This window comes from Megalobrama amblycephala, linkage group LG1, assembly GCF_018812025.1.
Source record: "Megalobrama amblycephala isolate DHTTF-2021 linkage group LG1, ASM1881202v1, whole genome shotgun sequence".
Lineage (NCBI taxonomy): Eukaryota > Metazoa > Chordata > Actinopteri > Cypriniformes > Xenocyprididae > Megalobrama > Megalobrama amblycephala.
In genome coordinates this window covers 25,461,071-25,487,167 of record NC_063044.1, presented here as the reverse complement: position 1 = coordinate 25,487,167, position 26,097 = coordinate 25,461,071, and the positions used below count along the sequence as shown (strand labels likewise).

General features: G+C 40.7%; 1 protein-coding gene across 1 annotated transcript; it reads right to left on the bottom strand.

The window, feature by feature from the left end:
• Positions 1-5,554: 5,554 nt before the first annotated feature.
• Positions 5,555-7,358, bottom strand: LOC125263686. Its single transcript, XM_048182826.1, has 3 exons — positions 7,188-7,358; positions 6,671-6,905; positions 5,555-6,151 (listed from the first exon to the last, which is right to left on the bottom strand). The coding sequence occupies exons 1-3, from the start codon at positions 7,356-7,358 to the stop codon at positions 5,664-5,666; spliced, it is 894 nt and encodes a 297-aa protein (XP_048038783.1). The 3' UTR covers positions 5,555-5,663.
• Positions 7,359-26,097: the final 18,739 nt, after the last annotated feature.

The following is a 26,097-nucleotide window of genomic DNA, read 5'->3' as shown; positions in this document are numbered from 1 at the left end:
CCATTATTTTCCTGTTATTTTAACAGTTAATTCCTGTTAATGTTTTTTTTTTTACAGTGCACTCCCCGTAATGTTTTTCAACAGGAATTTACTGTGAATCACAGAAAAAAACAGGAAACAACTGGCAGCAGTGTTACCATTATTTTCCTGTTAAATCGCCATTTATTTTGTTTCCATTAAATATTAATTATTTTGAGCATAGTAACGTGTACCACTGATTGTTATAGACATATTCTAGCTTGAGTTAATACTCAAGGCATAATCCGTCAGATAACACTTAAGTGAAAGAAAACTAATAGTTCCGTGTTGAAATTATTATTACTGAAAGGTAAATACTTACAAATGTAGGCACACATGGATCAGACCAATCACAGAAATATATTGTATATCATGTTCATTGCTGACATCTGTGGTTGCTGGATGGAAAATAACAACTGCGTCTGTCTTAAACTAGCAAAGACACTTGCGTTTGGCTTTGCGCTGCGTCGGTGCAAGATAGGGCCCTAAACCTCAACATTTAATGTTCCCTGAACTGCTAAAATTCAACTAAAAAGACTCAAACCAAGGATATACACTGTGACTCCTGGTCACATAACAATGTTACACATAGGCTCAGATTAATCACAAACAAATCTCATTTTCTCATGTTCATGGCTTAAAAAGTAGCAAATACATTTTTAAACCCAAATACATTGTTCATTATAACAAAATACTGAACCTCAACACCTAAACCAAACTAAAATTCAACATGTATGAATACATTCAAACGAATACTTAACACTTAATGGAACTCTTCATCAATAAAGAGCAATAAACAAAAACACTGTCACTGCTTAGACCACTAACCATTTTCTCAAAGCACACAATAAGGATCCTTTGCAAATTCTTGGGTCTGTATATGAGATAGAGAGAGAGAGATTTTTTGATTTTTAACCCATACTTTTATTACATCAATAACAAAGAAACATCAAACCATTATCACAAAAACAATCAGCACAACAAAAGACTAAAAATTAACTGCAAATCCTGCATCTCTTTATAATATTTAAACTCAACTGAGATCCTAGACCTAATAAATGCCTTAAACAACAATACACAATCTTAGCCATGTATACTTTTAATCCTGTTTTTCCTTGAAATATATATGGCCATTTTTGCCTGGCCGACCATAAAATTAATCAACTGCCATTTAAATCTTTGATTGCGGGTATATCCTGCCCCATAAATGAAAGCCTTAGGGGTAAAACTTTCCTTAAAGCCTAAAAACAATTGTTTTAACAATACAAAAAGAGGCTTAAGCCTAATACATTCAAGAAAACAATGAAAAATTGTTTATCTTAACCCACAAAAAACACAACCTTCATTAACAGTTAATAATTGAAACAAAAGCATTAACAGCAACAGCCCCCTTCAGGATCCTCCATTGTAGGTCTCCTGATTTTTTCATCAATGGTGGTTTGTATAAAACCCTCCAAAATGGTTTAACTTCATTCCCAATGTCAAATTTCTCCCTCCAGACATTATCACTTTTATCACACAGTGTGGACTTGTACAATATCTTAACAAAACATTTGTAAATCACTTTTCCATTTACTTCTTTTAATAATAAGTCCTGAAGCCCATCCAAGTTGAACAAAATACCAGACATCTCCTTTAAATCTGGCGTAATCCAGTGCTCAGGAAAAGGGTCTCTCATATCAGGAAGCAAATGTCCTTCCTCAAAACTTTTAAGAAATGACAATTCCTCTGCTTTCAGTTTCTTTCTCCATAACTCCATGATTGTTGAGGTTTGTCGCAAGAACTTTTGTCCCAATAAAGATGCCACAGCCACAATGTTTTTCAACTCCGATCCGGCCACTTTAATCATGTGACCAAGCTTTACAGTCTGAGTGTCACACAATCTCTGAGACAGATTCGGCACTTGATCTGTAATGTCCAAACGAGCCCCCTTAACTAGAGGCTCTTCTAACAGCCAGAACAGAGAAGTAGTATTTTCTCGTCTTTTAATGATAAAAGATCCCCACACTTTAAACAATCCATGATAGAATGAAGATAGTCCACTCAAATGTAGCTTTTTGGTATCCGTTAGAAACAAAGCAGAATCTAGTCCAAGTCCATCCACTCTGTGAAGAATGCTTTTCGCAACTTCTCTCCACATCACATCCACGGAGCCTGTTAAAAACTTCTGAATGAACTGTAACCGAAACGTTGCATATCTGCTTGACAGAGACACCAAACCTTGTCCTCCCTCCTTCACTGGCAAAAAAAGCATACTTTGAGGGACCCAGTGCAGCCTGTCCCAGAAGAAGTCCACTAAAATTGTTTGTAAACGTGATAATAGTCCTGTGGGAGGTTCCACACAAGAGAGCTTATGCCACATAGTTGAGGCTATTAAGTTATTCAGAATTAGTACTCTCCCTCTAAAAGATAACTGGGAGTGAATCCATTTCCATTTCTTTAGTCTGCCTTCCATTTTTTCTATAATCCCATCCCAGTTTTTCTGCTGCACAGATTCATCTCCAAGATGCACACCCAAATACTTAAGTCCTCCCCTTTTCCATTTCAACCCACCAGGTAAAATCGGTAAACCATTCTTCCATTTACCTTTAATCAGTGCATCACTTTTCTCCCAATTCACTCTTGCAGCAGAAATTACACCAAATTCATTAACAGTTGATGCCAAATTAATAACATCATCTTTTCCATTAATTAAAATCATGACATCATCCGCATAGGCAGACATTTGATGTTGTAAGGACTTAGCCTATTTATTAGCTCAATTTAATTGTTACAGGGAATAAGAATTGAATCAACTGTAAATGATTCACTGTAAATGATTCAGAATTAATATTTAACACTTCATCAATTATTCGTCCAGCGAAAATTGAGGTTAGAGTATTTTACCAATTCTGGATAAAATATTATTCTGCGGCCAACAGTAACAATATTTTATTATGATTATTGTTATTATTGTAATTATTATATTATAAGCAAGAGGTAACTTGATCTTTGAGTTTAAGACAGTAATTTGATACACAGCACAAGAAACTTGTATATGTGAAAATCAAAACAAGATTTATTGACTACTTCTAATGATTACAGGAAACTAAGGCTAAACACACACACACACACACACACACACACACACACACATACATACATGCACACACATTCGCGGAGTTGATGAGTTATGAAAAGTCCCAAGTTCAGTGCTAACTTAACTCATAACCTGAGGAAAATCACAAAAGCAGAGCTTTGGATTGATTCTTTAGGTTTAAAGGAGTTTCACCAGTTTCCAGCAAGAGAGAGAGAAGTTTGCTTGTACCTGCGTTTGCTGTGACAGCTGAGGTAATCGGGTTGTTCCGTGACTCGTGTACAGCGGAATCCCGTTCTGGATTGGCTGTCTTTCAGGTGACGTCTTCTCAGGAAAGCCCTGTGGGTTGCGCGGAAGCTTTGAAGGATGCTGCTGGCTGAGCGTCTGGCTTGAGCGGCTCTCTTCTTGGGAGACTTTGGTCAGATATTTCACGAAGTGTTTTGGAGTCTGGATGTGACGGCTGTCGAATGATCAGCGGCGCAGCTCGTGGTTGAAGTCGGGTGTTCGATGGAAAATCAGTCCCGGTCAATCAGTTATCAATGACCCATGCGACTTTTCCGCCGTGGTCAAAGTAGCGGTGCTTCAGTCCGGCTTCTGACCGATTTCGAGCGATTTCTGACCGTCTTCTGGCTTTTTCTGACTTCCAGCTTCTGACATTAGCTTGTTCGGACAGCATAGTTTTAAGGAGCGATCCTCCAATGAGACGTTGCTACGGAGATTAGACACGCCTCGTCTATTGTCTATTGATCACATCGCGTGATATCTGTGGAACATTCTCCTGTTTTATTAACAACTTTATAATGTTTCTTAATATTTTCCTGATACTGAATTTCAATGTTTCATTCACACAGAATTACAGAGAATTATAAATTCTGCATTTAGAACTCAAACATGACACACTTCTTCCACACATATTACTAGACTGACCTAATTAAAACAATGATTACAATAATGCATTTGAAGAAAACCCACATATTGAATACATTGAATAGACATGTTAGTAATTACATCATGGCATGTATTATTCTGTATATAGTTTAAAATGATCTCTTAATGATGGTCCATTTGAAATTCAAGATTGAGTCTGTAAGCATAAAGTCATTGAACAGCGACCGGAGTCACAAGTGACCGGGTCAAAATGGATACCTCCACACAAAGGGAGGTATAGATAGGACAGATTCGTCTTTAAATCCGTTGATGGGTGTTTTCCTGTTCCGTCCGATAATACAAGAGGGTTTTGTGAGAGAGTCAATAGACTTAATGTGATCAGACCCTGTGATAGGTTCTGATTAGTTTATTGCTGATGAGCTAAGAAGTCCTTTAGACAGAGTCCTTTGTTAAAAGAAGTCACGTCATCACTTCTGTTAAGGCTAGGCGTTTCCTGTCAGGAAATGGATCTTTTGGACCAAATGAAGCTTTGTTCAATCATGTTGTTCATTGATAAAGTCATTGGTAAGTTCTGTCGAGCAATGCCCTACAATGTTGAACACTGTAATTCCTTAAATTAAAACCTTGAATACAAGAACGCAACTTATTTAACATTGGTTCTATTGCCAAGGAATACAACATTCCAGAGAGAGCACATCCCTGCCTTATACCTCTACCAATTTTAAAAGGGGCACTCAAACCACCATTGATCTTCAGTACGCTCTCAATGTCTGTGTACAATACTTTAATCATTCCACTAAAATTAGACCCAAAGCCAAAAGAATCAAGTGTATTCCAAAGACATTGATGCTCTATTCGATCAAAAGCTTTTTCTTGATCAATTGAAATAAACCCTATATCAAGATCAAGATAATCAGAGACATCCAAAATATCTCTGATAAGATTAATATTATCCATAATCGACCTTCCGGGTATACAATAGGTCTGGTCAGAATGAACCACTTGTCCCAGCACATCTTTTAATCTATTAGCCAAGGCCTTAGAGAAAATTTTTAAATCTGTACAAAGTAAACTCACATGTCGCCAATTTTTAATTTCCTGCAAGTCACCTTTCTTTGGCAGTAAGGTGACCACTGCCCTCCTACAACTTAGAGGGAGGGAACCCACAGTCAAACTTTCATTTAAAACATCCAAAAGGTCTTTGCCCATCACACCCCAAAAAGCCTTATAAAACTCAACGGAGAGGCCATCAATACCGGGTGCTTTACCAGTCTTCATATTTTTCAAAGCATTAAGAAGCTCCTGCTCCGTAAGAGGCTTCTCAAGTTTTACTACAGAGTCCTGAGTAATTTTTTCAAGCCATTATAAAATTTGGCAGATAACTCATCATTCTGTTTATATTCACTACTATATAACTTAGCATTGTTGCTTTATCATGTGCAATGTCTAACACGGCACTTGCCCTTTTCAGTGAGGCCTTGCTTAAAAGCATTGGTATGTTTGCTGGAACAACCTCAGTTTCTATTTTGCATTTGGTCTGACCTATATTTACTGGTATGGTCACTTTTCTTGTGGAATGAACAACTTTGCCATTGTAGTTGTCAAAACCACCATATCAAAAAGATATTCCAAGCTGGAAGCTCCAACTTTGAGTTGAAAAGTGCATGTATTGCAAGCATCCTCAGTACATTCCCCTTAGTCCACTTCCTCGAGAGCCCATGCCACCAGAGTTGCCATAGAAACCTCCTCCGCGGCCCATTTCAGATGGCCAACTTGAAGTTGAATTCAGGAAAAGCTCAATGTAACGATGCTGCATATGATTCTTGTCTTTTGACATGGCAGACACAGCATCTTCATGAGATCTGAACTCAACATCTGCCTCTCCTGTAGACTTTCCATTAGGTCCTACATCAATGTGCACCCTCACAGGGTTCAAAGGGGCAAAGAAATGTGCAATATCTGCCTCCGTAGCGCGGAACGGTAGGCCTCTCATGTGCACGAAATGGCCGCTGTGAAAGCCTGAGTTTGAATCGCTGCTGTAACCATGACCCCCCATTCCTCCTCTTCCTCTATCACCACGCACACGCTCTTCAAACATGCCGTTACCAAAGCAGTAGTTGTTAAAGCCATTTTTCTCCACACGCTGTTCTTGTGCAGGCTGTGTCAATCACTGCTGACCCCAAAGCCTCCACCATGAAGATATCTGTGTCAGACAGAGTCTCATTAGAAAACAGAGTGATGTTGCACTCATCATATTCACCTTTTGGCTCTTCATTCTTTGTCACTTTAACATGTTCCCTTTTGTTTGGACAGTCCTTTGCCCAGTGAAATGTGCTCTGACAAACTGCACATCTTGTTCTTCTGCCATGTTTATCAAGAGGGTTCGTGCCTTGCACCACCGCATGGCTCTGTTGAATGTTTGATTTACTTTCTCTTTTGTCTGTATATCTCGTATAATAGGCGCACTCATTGTCATTACTCATCTGCTGCGCACTGCTGCCCTCGCGTGGTGATGTGACGTCTCCGAAAATTCTTTTCAAAGCTGACTTCATATCAGCGAAGGAGACACTGGGACAGGCTGTGAGTGTTAACTGTTTGTCTTTTATGTTGAGTCCGGCCGCATCCAGCAGTTTGAAGGCTAACACGGCATCTGGGAGCTCCATTTTGAACTTGCGTAGCCTGTTGTACCTGCGTTCAAACTCCACCATGGACACACCGCACTCTCTGGAAACTCTGTGTACACCTCATACTGGCGATCCTTTTCTTCTTTTAAAAACACAGAGTCTAGTTTCTCCAGAAGCGCGGACATACCAGTGTCGGCATTCAAATCACCAGTGGGAATCTCCAGTGCACTTTCCCTCGCTCTTCCCATTAGCGACAAGGTAACAGCTAGTGCTTGCTTCTTTTTGTCCAGATCGGTGATCTCCAGATTTCAATCTCATTTTTCCAAGTTTCATAGGACGTCTTCTCGTCAAATGGCGGCGGAATTTTGTAGTTACCAGCAGCAGCCATCCTCTGCTACCAATGTTGATTCAATAAACAGACTTGTTTTAAGCGGTAACTTTTATTGCCATCATGTTTGCCCACCAGTTACACACACAGTGGCCAGCAGATATCATGCGAATTCCCAGAATACTCCAAGCATCGCATTACACACAAAACCTCGTATGTACAAGGGAAAACATAACTTAACAGGGGAACTTACATCTGCAAGAACAATGAGCCCTGAGACATCTTCAGAAAAGTGAGACAGAAGATGGATGACCTGATAGGACAGCTCGACATCATCATCATGCTGACGAAGAACTTCCTTCATCCTTGCATTTGTTGGTTTAGTCTTGAACATTTCCACAATTGCTTTGCCACACTCTTCCATGGCAAGTTCAAGGCTACGCAGCACAGGAATATCAGTAAGAAGCTCAAAGTGGGAGTACAGTCCTTTCTGACTGAACAAGTACGGTCACTTGGTTTTTAAAGATGCAATGGTTGGTGTAGGTACAACATTGATGTGGGACAGCTGCAGGTAGAAAGTAGAATCCATTAGCTTCTTTATCTCTGGTCTCTCAGCACCAGCTGTGCCATCTCGACTGTAGATCCCTTCCAGTTGTTGACGCTTGGTCTCCATTGTTTCCTCAGTCTCTTCTGCAGGGAGGCTGGGCTGGAATCTTGTACATCCATATATGTCAGTAGGCCCTCTCTTTTGTCCATGGCTAGCTGAACGGTGCTGATGAAAATTGCTTGCACGGTTCAGATTTTCAATGCGATTTTTCATTTGAATCAGCAAAGATGTGTATCCACTATCTAGAAGCTGTCCATTGTCTTGCTGATCGGCAAAACTTTCTGGGTACTGGTGAACAATGTTCCGGCAAACTACAAGGCACTGCGCTCGTGTTGGATTCAGCTCATACTTCCTCATCTCATCGGATATTATCCTGACCATCTGCCGTCGTGCACCTGGTGAAGTTCTCTTACAAGATGAAATGGCAGTGCGAATCTCTGCAGGCATAACATCCCGTGGCACCTTAAAAGACTCTGGCCATGATTTTCTTACAGGCTGGGAGGCAGACAGGCTGTCCTCAATTCCAGATAGACTGATGATTGATAGACAGTTGCTGCTGACTTCAGTGGTGGAGGATGGGACGATTTCAAGATTTCCTGTGATCACTTTACTCTCTAAAAATGACAAAAAATATGAGATGGGTCATGTGAACTTAATTGAAGGCATCAACAAAATATAACAACTGCAGAATCCTCTCCTCCCCCAGAAAATCAATCCAGATCCAAATCTGAGTAATGTTAAATTGTGAAATATACATTGGTTATGAACTTCTGCAAGCCATTATGTAATGGAATAGTACTGTAACTTAAAAAGCAAGCTTACCTATTTGTAATACTTACAAAAGTTGTCGTTGTCTAACAAGAGACAGTAAGTCTGCAAAGTCGTCCTCTTTTACATATCTGAGTTCTTGTGTTGATGTAAAGCCGCCAGCATTTACAATTTTATCAATTATAGTGTTGTGGATAGATTCTGGAATATTCAGCAGTGCCCTTGGCACAATCTCCATCATTTTATCCAGAAAAGTAGGCATTGATGTATACTGAGAAGAAAGAAAATAACAATTACTGTCATATCAGACAATGTGTACTCTTGTAACATCAGAGAAAAAATGTCTTACAGCCCATTAGGATTCAACCAATGAACGAGCTATTGAGAGAAAATAGAAGTTGTCCGTCATTTAAGGAAAGGTTGGTAAACATGCTACAGTACATTATTTTGGGGTGTTGATTATTAATAATGCATTGGCAATGGAAGAGAGGCAAAATATTCAAAACAGCAACCCAAAATTACAGTAAAATAGCCTGTCTACCAATAAGAGAGATCTATTGAACAGCTTCAGATTATCCTGGCAAGGCCTGTGGGACTGTTTGCTCCAGCATCGTGGCTGTACACTGAAAGAAAGGAATGATGTGGTACAATTACTGCCATGTCAGAGAATGTGTATGCTGGTAAAGGATAATAATCAATAAAGTCATCTTGCTTAACACAGCAGCAACATCCCTGCACTGGAGTAAAGCCATAAATACAGACATCATGAAGAAACACAGTCCTACATTTTTCAGTGAGAAAATATACTGTTGAATGATTCTGTATCAGTATAATGACAATCTTTCCAATGACAAGACCCTCAGAGTTCTCACCTATTGACACAAGCATGTTTTTCTTGTATTTTGTGCCTTTGACAGTTGCCTCATTGGCAATCAGTGTATTGTGAGGGCCAAAATCATAGTTTGAAACAGATTCCCTGATGTTGTCATTGAAGTCCTCAAGAAAAAAACTCAGTTGCCTTTTCTGCTACAACAACGGGTGCAAAGAGACTACCAGCCTGCAGATAAGCCTGGAAAAGCTGATGCCTCTCTGAAAGAGTTAAGCAGAGGTTTTTAAAGTTGTGGAGCTTTCTGGAGCACTGCTTAAAGTAAGTGTGCTTGCTTTCAAATCTCAGTGTCCATAACCTAATTAGTGGACCAAAACACATTATGAGCTCAGGGTAGTGATAAACATAATGGTGCTTAGGCTTCAGTTTGTGATTTGGGAAAGCCTGGCTCCTGAAACACATACTCATCAATGAGGACCCTCAGATATGCTATCTGTCTAGCTGAAATGGCTGGAGCACAAATGAGAGAGACCATTTCTTGCAGTTGTAAGACAAGTTGCCAAACTTTGTTTTCACTCGGGGACTGAATTTTCTCTCCAATCAGTAGTGGTAATAACCTGAGCAGGCACCAGTTTTGTACAGCATGGCCACTGAGTTTGTCACTTCCTGGGTTAACCTCACATGGTTTGTCATTAGCATCATTGCTGAGATATTTAAACCGTTTAATTCTTCGATTTAATTCAAGGTATGTAAACTGTTGTACAATGTACAACAGTGTGTACAATCAGAATCAGAATCAGAAAGAGCTTTATTGCCAGGTATGTTGTTTACACATACTAGGAATTTGTTTTAGTGACAGAAGCTCCACAGTGCAACAGAGTAACAGCGACAAGACAAGACACATAATAAAAAGAATAAAATAATAATATACAAATTTACAAGATAGACAAAGTGCAAAAAAAGCAAAAGACAATATATATTATAGACAATTGTATGTACAATTATGTGTGCAAATTGAGATATAAATAAGTGTTTTAAGTAAATAATATGTAATAGTGTTGTGTGTTCCGTGTTTGTCAAGTGTTCATGAGATGGATTGCTTGAGGGAAGAAACTGTTCCTGTGTCTGGTCGTTCTGGTGCTCAGGGCTCTGTAGCGTTGACCGGATGGCAACAGTTCAAAGAGGGAGTGTGCTGGATGTGAGGGGTCCAGAGTGATCTTCTTTGCCCTTTTTCTCACTCTGGATAAGTACAGTTCTTGGAGAGTGGGGAGGGTTGTGCCAATGATTCGCTCAGCAGACCGGACTACCCTCTGTAGTCTTCTGAGGTCAGATTTGGTAGCTGAGCTGAACCAGACGGTAATTGAAGTGCAGAGGATGGATTCAATGATGGCAGAGTAGAACTGTTTCAGCAGCTCCTGTGGTAGGTTGAACTTCCTCAGCTGGCGAAGGAAGTACAACCTCTGCTGGGCCTTTTTCACAATGGACTCGATGTGGTTGTCCCACTTCAGGTCCTGGGAGATGGTGGTGCCCAGGAACCTGAATGACTCCACTGCAGTCACAGTGCTGTTCATGATGGTGAGTGGGGGGAGAGCAGGTGGGTTTTTCCTGAAGTCCACGATCATCTCCACTGTCTTGAGCGTGTTGAGCTCCAGGTTGTTAAGACTGCACCAGACAGCCAGCTGTTCAACCTCCAGTCTGTAAGCAGACTCGTCACCGTCCTGGATGAGGCCGATCAGTGTGGTGTCATCCGCAAACTTCAGGAGCTTGACAGAGGGGTCTTTAGAGGTGCAGTCGTTGGTGTAGAGGGAGAAGAGCAGTGGGGAGAGCACACAGCCCTGAGGGGCGCCGGTGCTGATGGTGAGGGTGCTGGATGAGAATTTCCCCAGCCTCACTAGCTGCTGCCTGTCTGTCAGGAAGCTGGTGATCCACTGACAGACAGAGGTGGGCACGGAGAGCTGAGTTAGTTTAGGCTGGAGGAGTGATGGGACAATGGTGTTAAAAGCAGAGCTGAAGTCCACAAACAGGATCCTCACATAAGACCCTGGTCTGTCCAGATGCTGGAGAACATAATGCAGTCCCATATTGACTGCATCATCCACAGACCTGTTTGCTCGGTAAGCAAACTGCAGGGGGTCCAGTAAGGGTCCAGTGATGTCCTTCAGAAAAGCCAGAACCAGTCTTTCAAATGACTTCATGGCCACAGACGTTAGAGCCACAGGTCTGTAGTCATTTAGTGAGAGGTCACAATGAGAGGTCAGCGGACACAATGCCTTCAAACAAATTATGTCCAATACATGGTGGCAATCCAGGTTGACATACATGAAAATAGGATAACTCATTGAACAAGGAGTCAAATTTGATACCTCCACTATGGGCTAACCCCCCTTCAATTCACTGCACATGTTCTCTGTATGACTGTAGTGTGCGAGTAGCGGCCCTACTGAGTGGATCTGCATGGAATTTCTCTCTCTCCATTTCACAATATCTGCAGAAATGGATACTTGTGCTGAAATTCTCAAAGAATCCGTCAATGTTATGTGACCCCAAGTTGTCTCCACAAATGAAACCACAGTAAATGTTTTATCACATTGCTTGAAGGGACAAACAATAGTTCGTCCTTCTTTGATGTGCACCTTAAGATGAGAATAAAACTCAGTCAAGGAGTCACATTTGGCACGGCAGGAGGAAACATGACACGTAAGTTCCACTAGCCTAATCGATCTTGGCTGAACAATACTATCCTTATGATGTCTGTAAATATGTCCCTTCAGACCAGCACATTTTTTAAATGTTTTTTGACAATTAGGCATACAGCACTGCAGTACTAAATTGGGTATGTTGCTGTGAATTTTTATGTGCCTCACATAGGCCACAGAGGTGGCTGACTGTTGTCCACAAATTTGGCAAGAAAACATTATGCAAGCCAATTAGACTTATTGATAGATTAGCAGTAAATTACTAGATTAAAGCAAGTAAGAAACCATTCAAATTTCCACCTGGTTCTGAGATATAAAACCTGGGATATCATCTTGAACAGCAGTGTGATCAGGGATGGTACCCTGCATCTGCATCTCTAAAAAAAAACAAATGTAAACATTGATCTACAACTCAATGATAATCAAAACAGCAAAAAAACACAAAATAGAGTGTACTATGTCAATACAATTAAAAGAGAATAGCTGTTCACATAGATACTGCATTAGCCTGATCAGTACTGTTTTTGCTGGATTTACCTCATTGATAGGCTAAAACCTGCACATAAAATAGTCACATCAGCATGTCTGGTAGCCCAAACAGCTATAATCCAGCAAAGACGAGCAGCTGACATGAATTCATCAAATACAGTCTTAGACCAACTATCCAGCATCATAAACAGCTATCAGTAAATAGATTTATGTTAGCCGTTTGATTTTCAGGATGAATCTGCTTTAACCAGAATTGCACATGGCAAGAATGCCACACAAACTTGACCACGGGAATGCTACTTAAACGTTATAGGCCTAACGTTAGCCTATTGTTTATAGATTTGGATCGTATACATAAATGGACATTAAAATAAGTGCATTGTTTCTAAAATTAATAGACAAACTATCGAAATGTTGCTAGCTTGAATTACTTCATTTCATGTGGTGTAACGTTAAGTCCGTGGCGTTAAGTATACATCAACATCACTGATAGATGTTAAAACTATGTGTAGTGAGGTTAAGATGTGAATTTTATGAGAAAATGCTACGGCCCCTTTAAGAGCAGGTCTCCGTAAGTGGAAGTGTGTATGGTAGTAGATTTCCACACACTTTATAATGCAGAGAGGAGTAGTGGTTTGCGTGGGCCACAAGCTTTGCGCTCCGTTGAGACCTTTGTTCTTTGCCCGAATCAGGTAATTGTTAAAATTATTTTTCCCTTTTTCCATAGTAGAATGTAGTAAAAAATGTAGATATTACTTTTTAAGGGTTCTCTTTCTCTTATTTGTAGGCAGTTTCCTCACTTGCTTTGTGTGCATGCGCTAGGTATTAAGTACGAGGTAGGTTGGACTGATTTTCATTTAGTTTGTAATTTGTGACTCGTGTTTAACATTGTAGGGTTTTATTTTAGGCTGATTATATCTCTCTGTTGGGCCTGGGGCTGGTGGATGTATGGTTAGTAACCAGTGAAAATGGCGTTGTAGTGCCGTTCAACCCAATAAAGCATTGGATTTGCTGTTTAGTTGCCACTGCTGTCTTGCCTCCCCCTTATTTTTTTCTTTTCTGGATATGTATTTTTATTTTCTTTTGTTTGTCATGGTGGTTTGATTTAATTTGATACTGTGGTGTGTTTAGCAGTGTTTATGGTTATACTGAAGCTATACACGGTTGATTAACCCTTGAATGGTCAGTTTTCCATGTATTTTTTACTCTGAGACCCAACTAATTTTCTTTCTTTCTTTTCTTTGTTATTTTAGCGGGTCACTGAGAGGTGCTGGTTGGATCTCGGGTATGGTCTCTTTGGTGGATAGTCTACGATTGCACTGCATGTCCACCTGTGTTGTGTATATTTTCTTCTCTTTGTGTGTGTGTGTGTGTGTGTGTGTGTGTGTGTGTGTGTGTGTGTGTGTGTGTGTGTGAGCATTGTGTGAGCATTGTGTGTGGTTTTTCACAGGCACGTTTGCGGGTGAATTTATCGGGACCATAGTGTGGGCTCATACCGGTGGCTGGTCAGTACTCCTCTGGTGTCTGCTAGTTATGTTTTTGGTTTGTTTTCTTTTGTTTATTTAGTTGGTGTTCTCTTTTAAGACATAACATCGTGTATTAAACCAACCAGAATTATGCTTCGTAATTGAGTGTCTTTTTTTAAAGAGTACTTTCTGGTAATAAATTGTGAGTTTTGTATTTGAGAAATCCGTCTCTGTTTCTTTTGGTTTGTTCCACATTGGATCTGTGTTCTATAATTTAACCTAACATTCCCTGAAGAGAGATTCAGGGTGGCGTAGTCAGGCTATGTTTGATTGGGCTTAGGTTTTATGTTGCCCTCACGCTACAATTGGCGCAGTCGGCAGGAGTTTGTGTGACACAGAGACGTTTTTCTCTATATTTTCTTTTGGTGTTTAATTTTTTTTTTAAAAAGGAAAGACAGCAGTTGGCTAGCTCATCTTTGGACAGCAGCTCTTTCAGACAACACACGTCAACTCTTCCACCAGTGGTCGTTGGGAAAGAGACCATTTCATTGAGATGGAAAACGAACTACAGGAACTGCGAGATATGGTGGTACAACTGAGGGCGGACAATGAGAGACTCATGCAAGAACGAACTGAGGTATCGGCCCCCCTAGGGGGGGCTTCCATGGGTAATTCTGTTTTATCTGATAGGCCTGTTACTCCCACAATTCCTGAGTGCCTGGTATATGTGCCAAGAGAAAGAAAATGTCCATTATTTCGTGGGAACATGGGGCTTGATGTTGTGGAATGGATTGATGAAGTACGTGCAAGTATGCGGGCTAGGCATCTAGCTCCAGTAGATCAAGCATATTTCATTTATGATCATTTAGAGGGGGAAGCTAAGAATGAGATACGTTATCGATCCAGGGAAGAAAGGGAAGATCCCGAAAAGATTTTGTCCATTCTGCAGGAATTATATGGTTGTTCTCAATCTTATGTTGCCTTACAGGAGGACATTTTCTCCAGAAAGCAGTTAAATATAGTTAAAGAATATTCCCATGCTGTCTTCAGTTTAATGGAATGGGTGGTCAAGTGTGCACCCAATGGACTGCCCAATTCTGCTGTTCTACTTAGGGACCAGTTTGTGGAATATGTTAATGACTCAAATCTTCGTAGGACTTTGAAGCAGGTAGTTTGGACTAAACCAGGTTGCACCTTACTTGATGTAAGGGCTGAAGCCATCCATTGGGAACAGGAAGGTAGGCCAGTAACTGATAGAACTAGGAGTTATTCAGTACCATCTATTTGTGCGTTGCAGACCTCTAGGGTCTCTGATACTCGTATGTGTTCCTCACCTCAGATGACAGAGATTGCTGAGTTAAAAGAGATGATGGTTAAACAACAGCAACAGCTTAATGAACTTTCTAAACGATTTATGTCTTTACAACAGCCTTTTAGGCATAATTCGTTTTCTCGTAATGGTCCTGTAGTGTGTAGGTGGTGCCAACAACCAGGCCATTTTGCCAGTAGTTGTGATAATGAGCGTGTTGTTTCTCAGGTTCACCACCACCAGCCCCGCCATCGGCCTCGTCCCCCACGGACCTTGTCCCCTTCTAATCAGCCGACGGAAAACTAGCACCCTCTGTTTTGCAGAGCCACAGAGCAGGAGGGGATATTACTGGCTCAAGTGTACACACGCCTGTAAGTAAAGACTTACACCTAGTGGGTGTATGTCCATCGATCACTGTGTCTATGGGAGGGGTGCAAGTAAAGTGCCTTTTAGATACCGGGTCCATGGTCTCTACCATTTCTGATCTTTTTTTTTTTTTTCAAAATTTTGTGGAAAGCCCCCATGCATGCCAATGGTTACAGCTTAAGGCTGCTAATGGCCTAGACATCCCTTATATTGGGTATGTGGAACTTGATGTTCAGGTTTTGGGTAAAGTTATTCCCAAGTGGGGGATTTTGGTGGTGCAGAGCTCCCAAACTCCCTCGCCCACTACTTGTGTGCCTGAGGTATTAGGTATTAACATTATAAGGGAATGTTATTCTGAATTGTTTGGACAGTATGGCTCTGATCTCTTTAATCTTCCCCAAGTCGCCCAAGCTCCTGATGTCTTACAGCAAGCGCTGCAGTTTTGTCATCAGATCCAGTCTGTTGATCGTACAGGAGGGTTGGCAAGAGTTAGGGGTAGATGTGCTGTTTCTGTTCCAGCTGAATCAGTGAAGTTTATTGCAGTTACCTGTCCTCAGCAGGTATTTTCTACATGTAATACTGCATTGTTTGAGCCTTCTATAGGATGTAGTCCCTTTCCGCCAGGTGTGTTACTTTACCCAGCTGAGGTTAAGGTGGTCAGGGGTACCGCTTATGTTCCTATAGTGAATGTTAATAGAACTGCCACAAAACTTCAACCCAGGTGTCCAGTAGGTATTTTACACCAGGCACAAATTGTCAGTCTACCTGCAGGTGTTTCAGAAGTATGTGTTGAATCAGTTGGTTCGAATGTGGCTACAGTGAATTCTCAGGTAGGCCAAATTAATCCAGTGTGTGAGTTTATTCAGGCTATAGACTTGCAGGTCCTGTCTGAGTCAGAGCAGCTAAAGGTGAGGGATTTGTTGTATAAATATTCTTCTGTATTTTCAGCCCATGAGGGGGACCTGGGGTGTACAGATCTTATAGCTCATGAAATTCCTTTGGTTGATGATGTCCCTATTCAACAAAGGTACAGACGTATCCTTCCCTCAGATTATGATTCGGTTAAAGCCCATATCAACCAGGCCCAGGTGATTTGTGAGAGCTGCAGTCCCTATGCCTCCCCTATAGTTCTTGTAAAGAAGAAAGACGGCAGCTTACGGATGTGTGTGGACTACCGGCAGTTGAACAGCAAGACTTGTTGGGATGCTTTTCCCCTGCCCCGCATCGAAGAATCTCTATATGCACTATCGGGAGCCAAGTGGTTTTCCACTTTGGATTTGGCGAGTGGATATATTCAGGTGCCCATGGCCGAAAAGGATAAGAGTAAGACTGCATTTTGTACCCCCTTTGGCCTCTTTGAATTTAATCATATGCCGTTTGTATTGTGTAATGCGCCGAGTAAATTTCAGAGGCTTATGGAATGTCTGTTTGGGGCACAACATTTCCAGTCTTTGCTGTTGTACCTTGATGATGTCATTGTGTTTTCATCTACTGTTGATCAACATCTCACTCGTTTGGAATCTGTGTTGTCCTGTCTGCAGAGGGAGGGGCTTAAGGTAATGTTGGAAAAGTGCTGCTTCATTCGAACTGCATTGAAATACCTCGGTCATGTCATCTCCGAAGGAGGTGTTTCTACGGATCCTGAGAAGGTGTCTGCAGTGTCCAGCTGGGGCTGTCCTACTACAGTGTCTGAGTTGAGGTCTTTCCTGGGGTTCGCCAGCTATTATCGGCGCTTCGTGGAAGGATTCGCTAGATTGTCAGCTCCATTGCATCGCCTTGTTGCTGCTCTTGGTGGCAAGCATAAGAAGGGGACAGAACAGGTGATAGGAGCAGCATGGACTGAAGAATGTGAGGAAGGTTTTAAGAACTTGAAAGCCTCTTTGACTACAGCACCAGTGTTGGCATATGCTGACTTCTCTCAGACATTTATTTTAAAGATTGACGCTAGTCATAGAGGCCTGGGAGCAGTGCTGTCCCAAGATAAAGGAAGGATAAGACCTGTCACCTATGCTAGCAGAGCTCTTTCTCTCTCAGAACAAAATATGTCCAATTACAGCTCTATGAAGCTTGAATTTCTGGCCTTAAAGTGGGCTGTGACGGAAAAGTTTCAGGAATATCTGTTGGGGCATAAGTGCGTTGTATGGACTGACAATAACCCTCTTAGCTATTTGAATACGGCGAAGTTGGGGGCCACTGAGCAGAGATGGGTGGCTCAACTGTCTGCTTTTGACTTTTACGATCCACTACCGGTCTGGCCTAATAAACGTTAATGCTGACTCTCTTTCTAGACAAGTCCATTCTACCGATGATTCTTCCAGGCTAGAGTCTCTCTTGCCAGGGACCTCCCTTCCCAAAAGTTTGCAGCAACATCCTGATTTAAGGCCTACTGAGGTAACTCATATGGCAACTTCTGTATTGCCGACATATTCTACTGACTATCTGGTCTCTCTCCAACAACAGGATCCGGTAATTGGCACATTTCTTCGGTTTTGGCGTCGAAAGAGGGTCCCGGATGGACTTGAACGGAGGGGGCTCCCCAAGCCTGTGCAAGAATTGGTGCGGCAATGAGATCGGCTGATTGACTTGGAAGGGCTCTTACATTGCCGGGTTCTTCGGCCTGATGGAGGTTAGCAACAACACCAGTTAGTTTTACCTGAAGCACTGAGGGAAGAAGTATTACAGCAGTTGCATCATGGCCATGGGCACCAGGGGGTTGAGAGGACAACAGAGTTGGTGCGACAGAGGTGCTACTGGCCTGGCATGTACAAACAGGTAAAACAGTGGTGCTATCGCTGTCAGCGCTGTATTATGGCAAAACCTATGCAGTCCGCCGCCCATGCCCCAATGGGACACCTTTCGGCCTCTAAACCAAATCATATTTTGGCTATAGATTTCACACTTCTTGATCGTTCCAGAGATGGAAGAGAGCATGTCTTGATAATGACTGATGTTTTTTCTAAGTTTACTCAGGCGGTTCCTACCAGAGACCAGCGGGCCCACACAGTGGCTGGAGTGTTTGTTCGCGAATGGTTCTATAAGTTTGGCGTACCGGCCCGTATTCACTCTGACCAAGGTCGGAATTTGAAAGTGCCTTGATTCAACAACTGTGTGAACTTTATGGGGTTCAGAAGACACATACAACCCCTTATCATCCACAGGGGAATGGACAATGTGAGAGGTTCAACAGAACACTTCATGGACTCTTGTGAACACTCCAGCCAGACCAGAAATGCGATTGGCCTCTTTATTTACCCCAGATTTTTTTTTCGTATAATACTACTATTCATCAGTCCACGGGTGAGTCCCCTCACTTTTTAATGTTCGGCCAAGAACCCCATCACAGGTGGCTGAGGAAACAGGAAGTGATCAAGGGGAGGTCAGTGATGGGGCTTCTTGTGCCAGTGGGTTCCAACCTAGACGGAGTACTCGGAAGACTGCAGGAAAGCATTCTAACGTCTATCACTTGCCAGTGGGAACAAGGGCTAGGGCATCTGGGGCTGCAGTCTCTCAAATCCCTGGGTCTAGTAATTTGACGTTGGCTGTTTTTAAACCTTGGGTTTAGAACCTTTTTTTTGTTTGTTTTTTTCCTTTATAGTCCCTTCTTAAATTATTTTGTAATATCGTTGGGACGCGATACAAAGCAGGGGAAAGATTGTAGTGAGGTTAAGAAGTGACTTTTATGAGAAAGTGCTACGACCCCTTTAAGAGCAGGTCTCCGTAAGCAGAAGTGTGTATGGTAGTAGATTTCCACACGCTTTATAAGGCAGAGAGGAGTAGTGGTTTGCGTGGGCCACAAGCTTTGCGCTCCATTGAGACCTTTGTTCTTTGCCCGAATCAGGTAATTGTTAATATTATTTTTCCCTTTTTCCGTAGTAGTTAGTGCTTCCAAGTAAAAAAAAATGTAGATATTACTTTTTAAGGGTAATATCTTTTTAAGGGTAATTACTCTTTCTCTTATCTTGTAGGCAGTTTCCTCACTTGCTTTGTGTGCAGGCGCTGGGTATTAAGTACGAGGTAGGTTGGACTGATTTTCATTTAGTTTGTAATTTGTGACTCGTGTTTAACATTGTAGGGTTTTATTTTAGGCTGATTAGATCTCTCTGTTGGGCCTGGGGCTGGTGGATGTATGGTTAGTAACCAGTGAAAATGGCGTTGTAGTGCCGTTCAACCCAATAAAGCATTGGATTTGCTGTTTAGTTGCCACTGCTGTCTTTCCTCCCCCTTATTTTTTTCTTTTCTGGATATGTATTTTTATTTTCTTTTGTTTGCCATGGTGGTTTGATTTAATTTGATACTGTGATGTGTTTAGCAGTGTTTATGGTTGTACTGAAACTATACATGGTTGATTAACCCTTGAATGGTCAGTTTTCCATGTATTTTTTTACTCTGAGACCCAACTAATTTTATTTCTTTCTTTTCTTTGTTATTTTAGCGGGTCACTGAGAGGTGCTGGTTGGATCTCGGGTGTGGTCTCTTTGGTGGATAGTCTACGATTGCACTGCATGTCCACCTGTGTTGTGTATATTTTCTTCTCTTTGTGTGTGTGTGTGTGCGCATTGCATGTGGTTTTTCACAGGTACGTTTGTGGGTGAATTTACCGGGACCATAGTGTGGGCTCATACCGGTGGCTGGTCAGTACTCCTCTGGTGTCCGCTAGTTATGTTTTTGGTTTGTTTTCTTTTGTTTATTTAGTTGGTGTTCTCTTTTAAGACATAATATCGTGTATTAAACCAACCAGAATTATGCTTCATAATTGAGTGTCTTTTTTTCTATGTCTATGTCTTTTTTTAAAGAGTACTTTCTGGTAATAAATTGTGAGTTTTGTATTTGAGAAATCCATCTCTGTTTCTTTTAGTTTGTTCCACATTGGATCTGTGTTCTATAATTTAACCTAACATTCCCTGAAGAGAGATTCAGGGTGGCGTAGTCAGGCTATGTTTGATTGGGCTTAGGTTTTATGTTGCCCTCACGCTACATATGCATGACTTTCAAGAAACTCTTTAATCTCACTGGATTATTGTGATTTTGGTCGATGTAACCACCGCGATCTTCCGACATGGATCTCCGTGTTCGTTGCAAGTTCAAATGCCTTCTTCTACGCTCCTTCCCAGAATGCAAAAAAAAAAAAAAATACTGTATTTCAGATAGTGGCGCCAAATAAAGTGGCGCCTGCCAGCGTGCTGCATGTCATACGGATATTTACACCGTGTTCAGAAAGAACAGGGGAGACATACACACACACACACACATTGGGAGCGCAGTTCCTCAACTAAATGTATAGGCCGTCTCGCGTAAAATCCGGAGTGTAGGGTATTAATAGGGTAATAAAAGGCTATTACACCCACGATAACACATTTGCACATGCACAGAAAACACCGCAAACTTTCATATTTCTGTCTGTGGAATAGGCTATGCAAGATTATTCTTTATAACATTTGCAGTAGAGAAATCAGATGTTTAATTTGTCTAATCTTCATTCAGTAAATGCATACAATATTTAGCTTGTTAGTAATGGATTGCACCGTCGACTATTAATTGAATCTGTCGTTGTTTAGCAACCTAAAAAAACGAAATGTAATTGCTAACTTCTCCACTGATAAATAATAACTTTTTTATAATAAGCATAAAATTGCATATCGGCATTTATCTCCAAACATACCAGACCATCTTACTCTATCCGACATCTTTGCTTGAATTTTCGATTTTGCGGTTAAATAACAAAAGTTAGGTGTTATTTAACAATGAGGTCTTAAATAACAAAAATGAGGTGTTATTTAACGTATATTTCCTAAAATTAACAGTAAGGCGCAGTTATTAAAAATAACAGGTTAATCATGTTGAAATTTGGGTGTAAATTAACAGAAACATTTAACAGTGTACTCATGAAATGATGTGAAGCTGGAACCAATAGAGACAATTTTTGGAGGGGGTGCTTTTCACGGCAAGCCAGAAAGTGCCAAAAAGTGATTACAGCCTCTATTCAGGGACGGACTGGGACTAAAAAACGGCCCTGGACTTTGACTAGGCCCGGCCCAAAGCAATCAGCATACGGAAACTCGACAACAACAACAATAAAGCCTGGCATGAGTGTCACAAGACTTTAATTGTGGCTCATGATACTATACCATCCAAATTATAGCAATAGCACTGATGTTGACTAGATGTTGTGTTAAAAGCATATTAGATTAACTTGAATACTCATATAGCAGGGGTCTCAAACTCAAATTGTCGGGGGCCGTTTCTGTGATTGACACTTCATAGGAGGGCCATATTATCCTTCAAGCGCAAGAAAGCGCAACATTTCAGAAAATTTACTTTCCTTTGCATTATTTCTCATTTACTTCAAATTTCATTAGGCCTACTAAAATATTTTTATACCTATACTATAAATATCTTATTTACCATACTAAATGTAAACAGCAGTGTCTCTCTCATTGTTACAGAGTGTAATATAATTATATAATACTATTACTAATATAATACTATTAATTGAAATAGTCTGGTGCGACTTCTCACATCCAACAAGATATATGGAATAAAAAATCAGTAATTTAGGAACAAAACCAGCAACACTTGTGGCGTGGAGGGGTCAGAAACAAAAAAACTGGAGCTATATATATCAACTTTATTTTGCCAAAAAAAAAAAAAAAACTCTCATTGTTACATACATTATTAGTTTTTAACATCTAGTGGAAGTATTTTCCCTTACTTTATGTTATCTAAAATAATATTAAAATCTTGCACTAAACAACACTGTACTGAACAAATACAATCCCTGAATACATTTGTACACTCCTCTGTTTCTTGACAGACACCTGCAGCGCTTGTGCTCACACAGCTGGGCCACATTTGTCCAAGATGCTGTTTGAGCATCGGTAACGTTTAATGGCTGCATCGGACGCGTTTCGGTGGTTTAAATCGCCGCTCGTGACTTAAAGTCGAGTGCTTTTACCGTAATTTAGGCAAGCGCGTTCATAATAGAAGCGATTGAGTGCGCGGCTCATGGTTGCATAGCAACGACAGACGCCACTGGAGCGAAAGCGCATTGGAAAGGAGAATGCGGCGCGATATGTGAATACCCCTTAGAACGGTGACTTTTTCTTTGCATATCAGACAGGTAGCAACTAGAGAATAATAATAATAATAATAATAATAATAATAATTTAGCGGGCTGGATTATGTTTTATTTTTGAGATCAGTTGCGGGCCGGGTAGAGGGGGTGGGCGGGCCGGCAGTTTGAGACCACTGATCTAACGTCTTTGCTGCTTACTGCTTACTTGCCACGGCCAGTGCAGCTGGCATCCAACTTAAAGGTACATTGCTGCCACCTACAGTACTACTGGAGTGTGAAACAGATTAGTGGGGGAAAAAAACAGATGATGACTGCGTGCGTGACGGGTGGTGGGCCGGCCCGCCGGCCGTCCTGGAGTACCGGCCGTTCTGTGATTCTCCAGATCACACAGATGGCCAGTCCGCCCCTGCCTCTATTTATTGAGTGAACTGTTCTTTCTGTCTCAAAATGACTTGATTTCATTCATGGCTGTTATATTTTATTATTTTATTTATTTTATGTAGGCCTATTTGTCTTATTTTTGTTTTATTCGATTCATTCTATTCCATTAAACTGACATAAATCTGAAAAAATGCTTATTTTAGTCAGTTAATATAAAAACATTTGTTGTCAGAACTTACTGCAATTTATGAGTTTTATTTACCATTTAAAGGTATTACAACAGGTAAAAAGGATTGAATGAGCTATAATCTGTCAATTAAGTGGCGTGAATTTCATGGATGTGACATTTTCCTAGTGGGACATATGAGGGGGTGCATATCCTGGTGGACTGGCTTGCCGTGAAAAGCACCCCCTCCAAAAATTGTCTCTGTTGGTTCCAGCTTCACATCATTTCATGAGTATAGTAATATGAATGCTGCAATTAAGTGGGGTGAATTTCATGGATGTGACATTTTCCTATTGGGACATATGAGGGGTCGCATTGCAGGTTATAGGATTAAGTAGTTGGTTCCATTACATTGTTTCTATTTAAATGTGAATACATTTTGTTTTACATTTTACATAAATGCAAGACACAAATGTGATATATTATGCGTATGGCGGAAAAAGCTTTATAAATATAAGCTCATATATATGGACTTATATATGGATATATATGAGAACAAAATGTGGTATAGAATGAGAACGCTAATGATTGATGTCAGTTGTCGTTCATTTAAGGCGGCTATCTTCAAATGCGCATGGCAGGGGTGCGTTTTTTGGCACAACACCTGTTTCTGGGCAGTTTTAACGACGTTAACGTACTGGGGTGCGATCAAGTTATTGAGATTAAGATGGCGGCGCCCATCTCGCGACATAGATCAAGATAAAGATCATTTATAAAGGCTTTTAAACAACAAAACACATTCACTTACACATATTTGAGGATCGGGATATCAGATAGTTGATGACATGGTAAGCAAGTTTGTGAATATTTTAAATAAACAAGGAAAAACAAAATAATAGCGATCCATCTGTCATACAGTATTATTGTGGCTGCGTTCAGCGCTCGTGACACGCAAGACGCGTCGCTATGGAAACATTAAAGGCAAACGTTCTAAAATAACGGTTTCCTTAAAAAAACTCACTCTGGGGGGACAGTTAGAATATTTTAAACTCACGCTCGAAAGGGTTAAATGTCACACAGCTACTTAGTCGAGTGACCGCTTACCTGACAACCCATCTTGTGAGCGTCGGTCGGTCCGTCCTTTCCCAGCGCTGCCCAGGCTCTGTCCGCCTGTCAGCGCTGTGACACCGGCAACGGTAAATGGCAGTGAGCCCAGCCCACCCATCAGAGAAGTGTCAGCTCTTATTTTGAAAAGGGCTTACACACACTCTGCAGAAAGATAGTGCCAAAAAGATCTGTAGACGTGTGCAGAGGGATCTGTGAATGCCCTGTGATCTGCAAACACAGATTCAACACTTGCATGCTGAGCTTTGTACAGAATGTGTAAGAATGTCTTTTTACAGTGGTTTGAAAATACAAGTTAGACCGTGTTTGTTTGCAAATTGTGAGGAGGGCATTTGTAGATTTTTTAATGGAAAAAACAGCGAAACAGCTGTGCCAAAATTCTGAAAACAAATGCAACACAATCTACAAACAAATAATGACCCTTATGCACAGACAAATCACTTTGCATTCATTCAAATTCTGGTTGTCAAGTACAAGTCACTGATTTCTATTTGTGAATCATGAAGAGTCTATTTGTAGATCTTGTTTTACATTTGCGGATCATGAGGAGTTTGTTTGCAGATTTGGAATCTATTTAAAGATTGTGTTTTGCATTTGCAGATTTTAAATGTATTTGTAGATCTTGTTTTGTGTTTACAAATTGTAATATGCATTTTTGACTCAAAGTCTCTTCATGTTCAATGATTATGGCATTATTTTGTCACAACAGCGAAACAATAGTGTCAGAATTATGAAATCAAATGTGACACAATCTACAAACAGAACATGATCTTCACCTGCAAACAAGTCACTTTACATTCATTCAAATTCTGGTTTTCAAGTACAAGTCACTGATTTATATTTGTGAATCAGGATGTGTTTATTTGTGGATTTTTAATCTTTTTGTAGATCATGCTTTATATTTGTGGATCACAAAGAGTTTGTTTGAGGACTTTGTATCTATTTGTAGATCTTGTTTTACATTTGCGGATCTTGAGGACTTTGTTTGCGGATTTTTTATCTATTTGTAGATTTTGTTTTGTGTTTACAAGTTGTAATATCTATTTGTGACTTTTAGTCTGTCCATTTTCAATGGTTTTGGCATCAATTTACCCCCATATAATACATCTAACTGGCTAGCGAAGCAAAAACAAGTTGCTCTTTGTATATGTCCTTGATGCAACCAAAAAATAGCAACAGAACTATACGTTTAAAAAATATGTACAAACAATAAAACGGACTTACAGTTTGAAGCCAATAAACAGCAGCTTCTGCTTTTAAAGTGGTAACTGCTTCATCTTTCAGTAAAAGCCTAGCTTTGTGCAAATCCAGCATTGAACTCATGTAGATTCTGGGAGCTGTCTTCAGCATCGCATCCAGTGTAGAAAATATCACAGATTATAATGGGTTCTGTTATCTTTTGACGCGCCGCGCCGCTCGCGTCTGGTGTACACAACTCTTCTGCTTTCATTATGCTGCATGACATGGCCTCGTCCACTTTTTTGCATGTTCCCGGGGGCGTGTTTTGCAGGGTTTATGATGTCACCAACCCGGGAAGAAGCTCGTTGTAGTCCAAACCGGTCGTTTTTGTAGGCAATAAACTGCCATAACTTAAAAAGACAAACATCTCCGTTTGCATTGAACTTTAAGCGCTGTAACTTTGCAGATACTTTTTATGCTCAAGCAGCAACATTACACACTAACTAAAGTTAAAAAAGTGAAATCGCATTGAACCACCCCTTTAAAACATTCACAATTTATTTTAAAACTTTTAAAAAGTGTAGTGATCAGCAGGCAGACATGAGGGAAGACTCCCCTTATCACCTCATCAGCCATGATGAAAAGCACAGGACACCAAAACTCACACCTCCAAGAGAAACAAACAAGGGAATAGATAGGCTAGCAGATAAGCC

What these genes read in the sequence shown, in the direction of transcription:
- LOC125263686 (XM_048182826.1), bottom strand. Translation starts at nt 7,358, where the DNA reads ATGGAAGAGTGTGGCAAAGCAATTGTGGAAATGTTCAAGACTAAACCA. An exon ending in GGCTCATTGTTCTTGCAGAT is followed by an intron (nt 6,906 to 7,187) that starts GTAAGTTCCCCT and finishes TGAAATCTGGAG; the next exon opens with ATCACCGATCTGGACAAAAA. An exon ending in ATGGTGGAGTTTGAACGCAG is followed by an intron (nt 6,152 to 6,670) that starts GTACAACAGGCT and finishes GGGGTCAGCAGT; the next exon opens with GATTGACACAGCCTGCACAA.